The 9962-nt window shown below is 48.4% G+C and overlaps 1 protein-coding gene across 17 annotated transcripts in view; it reads right to left on the bottom strand.

Moving 5' to 3' along the window:
* Window positions 1-9962, bottom strand: part of ANKRD6 (ankyrin repeat domain 6) — a 181573-nt gene that overhangs the window by 18553 nt on the left and 153058 nt on the right. For 9 of the 17 annotated variants that reach the window (XM_025862583.2, XM_025862595.2, XM_073893620.1 and 6 more), the window contains 4 exons: window positions 8725-8823; window positions 4458-4556; window positions 2965-3063; window positions 909-1007 (listed from right to left, as the gene is read on the bottom strand). In XM_025862583.2, the coding sequence (XP_025718368.1) occupies window positions 909-1007; window positions 2965-3063; window positions 4458-4556; window positions 8725-8823 (396 nt within the window). The remainder of the gene's footprint in view (window positions 1-908; window positions 1008-2964; window positions 3064-4457; window positions 4557-8724; window positions 8824-9962) is intronic. The other 8 variants (XM_073893623.1, XM_073893625.1, XM_073893624.1 and 5 more) reach the window with 4 other exon arrangements.

Genomic DNA, 9962 nt, shown 5'->3' with positions numbered 1-9962 from the left:
GGGGAGGCAGGTGGGGACGAGATTCAGGTCGGGGAGGCAGGTGGGGAGGAGATTCAGGTGAAGGAGGCAGGTGGGGACGAGATTCAGGTCGGGGAGGCAGGTGGGGACGAGATTCAGGTCGGGGAGGCAGGTGGGGACGAGATTCAGGTGGAGGAGGCAGGTGGGGACGAGATTCAGGTGGAGGAGGCAGGTGGGGAGGAGATTCAGGTGGAGGAGGCAGGTGGGGACGAGATTCAGGAGCCTTTTGCCAGCTCCAGCACTCCCCAGCTCTCTACACAACTGTTCTGTCCCCAGCCCGAGTCTGGGCTACTTCAGAAGGGCAGAGACCACAGGTCAGCCTCAAGGAAGAAAGGGTGCCTGAGCTGGTGCCTGCCATAGGACCTAGGAGAGAGAGAGGAAATAGGGTGGGGTGGGATAGAGAGAGAGAGAGAGAGAGAGAGAGAGAGAGAGAGAGAGAGAAGGAAAGAATAAGGTGATTTCGGAGAGAGAAGAGAGTTTTGAGGATGATTAATCTGACGATCATGTGCCACTTTTCTGAGGAGCCTATTCGTTTACAGGGCAGGAACTCACTTTCCATAACATCCACTTGTCAGTTTACTTAGACATCCACGACCTTCCCTTTACTGGCAGGATGTGCTCACTTCAACTAAGAGTCTAAGGATAAAGCCTTAGGGTTCATCAACTCATGGGGCTGCTAGGAGCAAGGGTTCCCTCAAGGCCACCTCTGGGGTCCTCAGCTTTAACAGACCCCCAGCTCTTACAGAGTAAGGCTGCGGGAGCTTTGTGCCCTTTGCAGAGTAAGACTGGGTGAGGCTATGCGCCCTGCAGGAGGTGAGGTAGTAACAACACACTCCATTCTGGAAAGGGGTGGGAATTATTTTTAGAAACACTGTTGCAACTTAACTTACATTATTAACAATGGTCCCATCTGCTCCAGCTTCCAGTAAGATTTTAACCACCTTCTTGTGATTTAGGGCCGCAGCAACATGAAGCGCTGTGTCTCCAGCCTGAAATTAATCAGAAGAGAGTCTGCTAAACTCCATCTGATTATGGCATACAGCCCTCCGGATTTTCATCCCATGGCCTGGTGGTAGCTTTTCAAATTAGGATTTGCCTTAGACTGATAGGGGGTCCTTTGCTCAAGTGTTACATGGTTCTCTTTAAAATGACCTAGGTACAAAGATCACACTCCTTTCTGACTGAGGATACTAGAAATCACAGGATTAAGTTACAGGAGGCAAAGTAAGGTTGGGCTGGGGTTGTTGAGAATGGGGAGACCTGAAGCCTTACACCGAGCTGGATAATGGGCTGTGTGCAGGCTAGCCATCACAGAGCTCTGTACCACGTCCCTCTGCCCAGGCAGAGGACCCCTTGGTTTTTGAGTATTAGAACGAGCAGAAGCTGCAAGAAAATGGCTACTTCTGCAAGCACGGAGGGGGGGGGGGGGATCCTAGCCCTGCAGCACCCGTGGGAATGTAAGGGGCCCACTGGGAATCACTTTACAGGCTCAGGGTGTTCTTCATTTGGGTGGAATCACTGAAAAAAAAAAATCAGTGTTACTTAAGACCAGCTGTTTTCAACTTCTTACCGAATAGCCTTTAATAAAGCTATTTTCTTTCTACAAAAAATGTTCAGACAATCAACTATGAAAGGAGGCTATGGACAACTGCAGCTTGGTGGGCCAATTCCCAATGTGAACATTTGTATTTCCCCAAGCAGAAGGATATAAATAAATAAGGCAAATACAGATGTGAAATAATCCATTCTCTCCCATTGGGTGATCAGGTAAAGCTCCGGATGACGTGTTTTCCTGGGTAGCATGAAAATCCCAGCTGTCCCATGGCCCTCCTCCCCCAAGGGTAGCCAGGGAAGTTTTAGTTCACTGCTGAGTCACTTAGCTGTGTGTGTTGGGGATGTTCTGCAGCAAGTTTCCAACCTTGGCTGCAAATTGGGATCAGCTGGGGAGCTTTAAGAACTATTAACACCCAGTCCCGCCCCCAGGCACTGATTTAATTGTTCTGAAGTGTAGGTTGGGCATGGGGATTTCTCAAAGCTCTCAGGTAACTGAAAAACATCCTGCCAAGGTTGATAAACATAGGTTCGTGGGGGCTGGGTAAAGGTAATCTGATGAGCGAGAATCCGCTGGAAGCCTGGAGGACAGGATCAGGTATTCAGCTAGGCCAGTGGTTCTCAATCCTGTCTGCACACTTAGGTCAAGAGCTTTCTAAAAATCCCATTACCTGGATTCTGGTCATTTAAACTGGGGTAGGATTCAGCAATGGTATTTATAATTTCCCTGCTGATTCTTAATATGCAGCAGGAGTCAAAAACCACTGTTATTGGGCACCGTTAATCTGAATAATGATCTGTTTTTAAAATTTCAGATATATGCACCCAAACTCAGAAAAGCCAAACAATGTATCACCTAGGTATCAATAAATACCAAGACATTTTAAAAAATTAATCTACTGAAAATCATGCACATTTCTATGGAACACTGTAATAATCACAGCTTTATTGCAAACCCCCAGCATATGGCACAGATGCAGATCACATACCCAGTTTTACAGAGACCAGAGACTCCATCAGCTCAAAGTGGCAGTGCAAGGAACAGAACTCACGGAGTCAGGAGACACCTAATTCCCTTGCCCATTTATTAAGCCACGTTCCTCTTTGAGGGTTTCCTTTGTGAAAGCATTATAAGCAAAACCTGCCCCAGGATCTTCAGAAAATGTTCAATATGCAAACGTGGAGCTATGCACTGGAATGAGAAGAGCAGGCTCTGTCCAGGAGGCCAGATAAACCAGGACCACAGGAACTCAGTGGAACACTCATGCAAAAGCCAGCACTGGCCTTGTCCCAGACTGGAGGCCCCCAGCAGCCTCTGCCCCCGTTTGTGCTAACACACCTGCCAGCCTTGTGGGAAGGGGGCCCGGTAGCCATGGGGAGGACACATGCACTGACCTGGTTCTTTTCATGGACAGAACAGAAAGCACTGAGGAGGAGCTTAATGATGGACAAGTGATTATAGCGTGCGGCAACGTGCAAACAGGTATCGCCTGCCTGCGGACAGAAATCAAACTCTGAGCACAATCTGAGCAGTTACCAAATAAATAAATAAATAAATAAAGATTAAAATACTGGCAGACTAGCATATCTTTAGAGCTTATCAGCCTGAACTGGAAGCATCCCCTTTCCCGTGGACGCCCAACTGCATGCCCCACAGCTCTGCTGTTCTCTGCGGCTCCACCGGCTTTCTCCAAGCGGACTCTCCGCTTTCAGGTTTCAGATGCTGGACGCCCGCTCCCCACGAGGCCTTCACCGGAGCTAAGGCAGGCTCTGCTTACCCAGCACTTGCTAGGAACCCACTCACCACAGCTTCTCCTACAGCCCAAAGGCTCTGGAGTATACGGAATTAAGACCAACAGCACTGCTTTGGAAACGAGCCCTCTTCCATCATGGATTTGTCACGGCTCAAAGGTCAGTGAGGCAGGGACAGCCGTCAGATTTTAAGATCACGTGTGTTCTAAAAAATTTCAAGCTGCATCTCATTTTAGTAGGACCCCAATAACTCAGGCGGGGCGGGGCGGGGCAGAACAGTCTGGGGAGCTGAAGAGGCAATCACTGGCATGAGACAGAGCATTCAGGAAAAAACTCAGGATCAAGATCTTCCTTAGTGGGCAAGGGCTAATCCGCTCCCAGAGAAAACAAAACTGGAGACAAAGTCGGGACACTCTTCAGTGTTTTCTTGATGTTTTCATTCAAACTGTCTAGAGATGGCCACTACCCAGCATGACCTTCTCCCCTGGATTAAGAAGGAGCCAGGCTCAAAGCCCAAGTTCAGGGCATTCTGAGACCTTTAGAGGAGTCTGCCCTCAGTGAGGGAGACCTCAGTTGAAGGCCATTTTTTGAGAGGAGCCCCAGCCAGAGTCTCTAGTCAAGGGATGAGGCACGGGACTTACAAAGGAAACACCGCTGCTTGTGGAGGGAGGGGGCACGCCCACGTGACCTCCAAAGTCAGGCATCCTCTAAAAACTACTGACCCATCGGCTCATCCCAAGGGCACCTCAGTAACCAATTTGTAGACACAGGCATCAGAGGATCTCCCCTGGACGGCATCGTCTGCCGTTTGCTAACTGCATAACACTACGTGGGCAGAGGTTTCCTGGACTCATTTGCCAGCACATGCTATGAAAAATGTTGAAACAAACCCAGGCTGAGGAGCGAGGGGGAAAGGATGGGAGAAGAGCAGCGTTTGAATCTTTTGAGTCCTCTTCTCCTGCCCCCTGGCCGACCCCTTAGGGCGTAGCAAAAAAGAAAGTACTTTACAGACAGTCCCCAAACACTTTTCCCATTTTCAGTTTCATTTTCTAGGTGTTAATACTCAAGTATGCTTTCAGGGTTACTTTCCAAGGTGACACAGGAGAGCGCGAGAGAAGCCGGATTTGTTCACCCACATTATTTTTGAGGTCGGCCCGGGACCCGCCCAGCAGGAGGACGCGGGTGCTCTGGGAGTGGCTGTTCTGGCAGGCCAGGTGCAGAGCGGTGTTCCCCGCCTTGGAGAGAGGCAAGAGAAGGGAGGACACGTTAGCAACATGCTTCTCGGCTGACCTGCATGAGGCAGGCTTTGCAGAGGGGTGATAGATACTTGCAAGAAAAAAAAAAAGTCAATGCTCACATTCTCTGCTCCCTGACTGGTGACCCCAGCAGAGGGGTTTCAGTGGCAAGAACAGTTCATGTGGAATCCAGACAGGCGCAAGAGTCCCATCGGCCACAAAGCCTTGGCTCTGCCACTTCCTAGCAGAAGGTCACTGGTCAAGACTCTTAAAATGCTCAGTCTGGAATTCCTTACCTGTAAAATGGAGTGTGACCCCTACTTCCTGAGGCTGTGAGGATTAATTCGGAGTGCCTGTGAGAGGGTATTTACTTAATGGCAAAATGCCGTGCGCGTGCAGTACGTTGCACTCCTTTCGGAAAGGACCGCGTCCTTCCTGCCCAACACAGATAACAGCTGTGGTTACGATACTCCACCACTGGAGTAAAGGCAAAAGAGGCCCCTTCCTGTGAGTGCAGATAACTGAGATTTAACTTGTACGCCTTTGGAAACCTTCCATTCTTGTGTTTTCCTTGAAACATGGAAAATCTGAACTATGGACAAGGTACCCACACAGCAGGCAATACGATTACGTCCACTGCTTACCATACAGATGGAGACCCTCTTGCTTTTTGGGCTCCACCACCAATATGCCATTTTACAGTGACAACCAAGGGTCAGAATCACGTCCATAGCAATGTTACAGAAAGAATTCATGACATAAACAGAACTTTTTAAAAAAGTGCAGACGGTGCCTGCAAGGCTGCCGATAAAAGTCACAAGAAAAGCAGACAGCAAAAGAGAAGATGTGGTGTTAGTCTGAGAGAGCCTAGGAGCAAACAGGAGGTTAAGTCTATAAGCTCAGAGATTGGTGGGCCGAGCTAAAAAGCTGGGTCAGGACTGCAACTGTGTGGGCTCAGAGCTATTTCACTGCCTGCCCACAGCTTTTCCTTGCCCCGGATCTGGATCCCATGGCACTGTCTGCCCATACTCATGGATGTTCTATTTCTCACCTCTTGAAGAGGAATGAGTTTTATTTAAAAAAAAAACGAAAAACAAAAAACCACACGGAGGAAAACTGTATGTCTCTGGTTCACTTACCTCCCCTCTCATACCCTTAGCTCTAAGTAGCCTGGGTAGAGTCTTTCTTCCTCACTGCTCCCTCCAAGGAACGTGAAGGTTATAGGCCTGAGCGTTTGGTGAACTCGGGGGTTATCAACCTTCCACTGCACCAAAGAATCACCTGGGGGAGATTTTAAGACTACTGGTGCTCAGCTGCAACCCTTCTAGGGGCTCTGATTTACTCAGCCCGGGGGTGAAGTCTGGGCAGTTCAGGTCTCAGCACCAAAAGTCCCAAACTCCGGGAAACCCCTCGCCCAGGGAAAACCAGGACAGCCTGTCACCTGAGGCCCAGTCACCAGGTGAGTTTGTCACCCCCCCACTTTTGTTTTTGTTTATAGTTTTCCAGGAGATTTGAAAGCACAAACAAGTAGAGAGCCACTGCTAGCTTAGCTCTCAAAAACGGAGGATCGGCCCACATTTTAAACACTCTGTCCTCTGTGCAAGGGCTCAGCGCCTGGCTTGGTGTAATTCTTACTGCCCTGGCAGTAGGTTGTCTCAAAGGTGTTGGTTTCGTGGGAGTTATTAAATGTGTTGAATAAATGGGTGAAATAAAAGGAATCTGATGGTTCTGGAACTATACACCGAACATTGCTTTGCTAATAAGAAAATATCAATTATGCTGAAAAACATTTGGATCGAGAAAATCCAAAACCGTGGATTAGAATACACAAATGATGGTATGTTCATACACTGGACTCTTACTTGGCAATAAAAAGGAATGAACTAATCTCACATGTAGCAACATGGAGGACTCTCAAAAACATGAAGGGAAAGAAGTTAAGCACAAAATGCTGCATACTCTGATTCCATTTATATGATGTTCTGGGAAAGGCAAAGCAGATCGGTGGTTGCCAAGAGCTGGGAGTGGTGGGTGGGTGGGAGATTGCCACCCAGGGGCACAAAGGAAGTCTCCGGGCAATGGAAACATTCTATATCTTGATTATGGAGGTGGTTACACAACTGTATACATTTGTCAAAACTCATACAACAATATACCTAAGAAGGCTGAACTTTATTGTATATGGATTATGCCTCAGAAGCTGACATTTAGAAAATGTGACCTAGGTAGATATGCGTAGCAGGCATTTTTCCATCCTGAGTAATGAGTACTTATCTCCCAGACAGGGGCTGATATACTCACTAAGTTCTTATACAACAGAATGCTCTTATACAACAGAATATCATCCAACCTCAAAAAAAGAAAGAAATTCTATCATTTGTGACATGCATGAGCCTAGAGCACATTATGTTAAATGAAATAAGCCAGAGAGAGAATACTGTATGGTATCACTTACACGTGGAGGGTGGGGAAAATAGGGAGAGGTTGGTAAAAGGGTACAAAGTTTCAGTTACGAGTATTGTCTAACATAAAACATGGTGACTATAGTTGGTAAACTGTATACAAAGAATAGAACTGAAATGTTTACATCAAAAATTTTTTAGAAAGTGTAAACATGTGAGGTGAGGGGGGTGTTCATTAACCCGACGGGGGCAATCCTGTCACAACATATACATATATCAAATCATCACTTTGTACATTTTAAATATCTTACGATTTTATTTGTCAGTTATACCTCAGTAAAGGTGGGGGCAGAGGGGAGGGCCTTTTTAGAGGCTTCGCCAGAGGATATGGCTGGTGCAGAACGTAGAAGTCCTTTTCTGGGATAGCCCCTACCTTTGCTTCTGACAGTCTCTCCTGTTCTATCTAGAGAGACCTTGTGGCTTTCCACAATACCTTCAGGGCCCCATACAGGATAGGAGGCAGTGTGGTGGAGCAGACGGACTCAGGCTAGTTTATGGCCCTACCTGTGTGCCTTTGTTGAGACTACTGGCTCCCAGCTCAGGCTTCCCTATCCATTAACTGGGAACCACCTACTTCTCAAGAGTTCTAGGATCTAAGATACAACATGGGTCCACCTACAACTCATGTTCCGGACAATATACCACTTTGAAGAAATGAAGCAGCCACCAGTTTGCAGTGACTCGGGCATTACTGGAGATACTACAATGCATGGCTTGCTTCTTTTCCTCCAGCTGTTGTCCCATGAGGGAACCATGAGAAAAAAATTTTTTTGAGATTTTATTTATTTATTTGACAGAGAGAGACACAGTGAGAGAGGGAACACAAGCAGGGGGAGTGGGAGAGGGAGAAGCAGGCTTCCTGCTGAGCAGGGAGCCCAATGCGGGGCTTGATCCCAGGACCCTGGCATCATGACCTGAGCCGAAGGCAGACGCTTAACGACTGAGCCACCCAGGCGCCCCCATGAGAAACATTTAACCAGTAAATGACAGCACAAAGCTGTGTGGAGTGCCAAGGGAGCTCTGCAGGAAAGAGCCTGATGGGCCTTTGGGGAGGCAGGGGCCACTGCCCTGGGAACCCGGGTTGGATAGGCAGATAGGAGGAGCAGCCTTCCCCAAAGGGAGCGGGCAACGGGAGGGACGATGAGCCCACTCTGGTAGCACACAAGGCACATACTGGGAAAGGCTCAGGGAAGAGGCTGCAGACATAGACTGAGGCCACTCCAGGGAGGCCTAAGACAGCATCAGGCTGGGGAGCTTTCCTGGAAGGTTTCTGAGCAGAGAAGGAGCAGGATGAAGAAGGGACTAAGCAAGCTGGCCAATCTGCTGTGAGGTTTCTGCAGTAATCCAGAGATGCATTCATTAATAATGAGCACAGAAGGAAGGGGATGAGACATGATGAGTGACTGGAGGGGAGACAGGAAAATGCGGGAAAAGAGGTGTTGCTGGCTTCTCCCCATCTGCAGGAGGACAGGGCTGCTTGCCAAACCACACCTGGATAAACCAATGGGAAAGCGGTGAGAGCCCGGAGAATTCAGAGGAAGTCAAAGCCACTCTAGTAGGTTCTCTTGCTCACCATGGAGATTATGTTTCATTTCCCCTGGTCCCCCGAGCTCTCGCTTCGCTCAGTAAGGAGGCTCACACAGGGACAACAGCCTGCAGCCATCCCCACCTGTGAACGGGGAGTTCTAGCACCTGTTGGGCCTCACCTTGTTTTTGGCAAGCACATTGGCTCCTGCTTTAACGAGCAGTTTGGCTGACTGGCTAAAACCATGCCAGGATGCTTCGTGTAGGGCCGTATTCCCGTCCTGAGGAACACATACGGAGACAGAAAGCACATTACCCAAGACCTAATTCATCTCATTAGAATCGATACATCACAGTGTATTTCTAGGGTACGCATCACAGGTCCTTTCTCAAATGGGGCTTCTCATAGGAACCACAGAGCCCAGAAAATGATTTCAGTGGCTAGTTTCTCCATTCTCCCAGAAATGGTACATAACAAGTACCATTTTATTTTATTTTATTTTATTTTTTTACAATTTTTAGCGGGGAGGGACAGAGGAAGAGGGGGAGAGAGAATTTTAAGCAAGCTCCACCCCCAGCATGGAGCCCAACTCGGGGCTTGATCCATTACCCCGAGATCATGACCTGAGCTGAAATCATGTTGGATGCTTAAACGACTGAGCCACCCAGGCACCCCAGCAAGTACCATTTTAGATTTATGATGTACAATAGATGCCTTAAGGCATTAGTGCTTAAATCTCTCCGGGAACCCCAGTTGAGAAAGGCTCATCCACAGTCACATTTAACAGAAAACAACATCGACATGATGTTCATTCCTTCCCACCTCCATCACCCCTGGGGTCTCCTCTGCTCTGCTCCTGGCCCCAGAGAGAATCCTGCAAAGATCCGGCAAATGAAGAGTCCAGCTTCATAAGCTGCCGGGCCTAAGGGCTGGATAGGCAGATTCCTCCTCTCTTTTTCTTCCCCCAAATTTAATCTCACCCAGTTTAATCCAAAGTCTCAGGGACCAAAACAAATAAACAGACATTGAGACAACAGTGACTTGTAAAGAAGATAAACAAGTGTCCTCAATATTTGGCTTTTTAAATAAAAACCAACCAATTAACACACACAGCTGGTATTTGCTTAACCTCCTACGATAGAAATATGAAGTGCAGTGAAGTGAGTGCGGTAGGGCTGAGGGCTGGGGTTATAGGGAGGGAGAAGCATGCAGAGGAGAGGTGGAGAGACCGCGCGTGTGCTGTTCCGGGTCAGAGCGTGGAGCAGGGCTGGGGGCAGGGCAGGTGCGCTGTCCGTGCACATCCAGGCACTGGCTTTGGCTCTTCGTCGTCCATACCACGAGACTGGCTGAATGGCACCAACACCCATAAGGAGGAGGCTAGGTAGGGTCTGAAAGGCCAGGGAATGGGGTGGTGCTGGG

This window comes from Callorhinus ursinus, unplaced genomic scaffold (genome assembly GCF_003265705.2).
Source record: "Callorhinus ursinus isolate GAN/ISIS: 27379988/994484 unplaced genomic scaffold, GSC_fseal_2.0 scaffold6, whole genome shotgun sequence".
NCBI classification, from domain to species: domain Eukaryota; kingdom Metazoa; phylum Chordata; class Mammalia; order Carnivora; family Otariidae; genus Callorhinus; species Callorhinus ursinus.
This window is presented reverse-complemented; position numbering and strand designations above follow the sequence as displayed.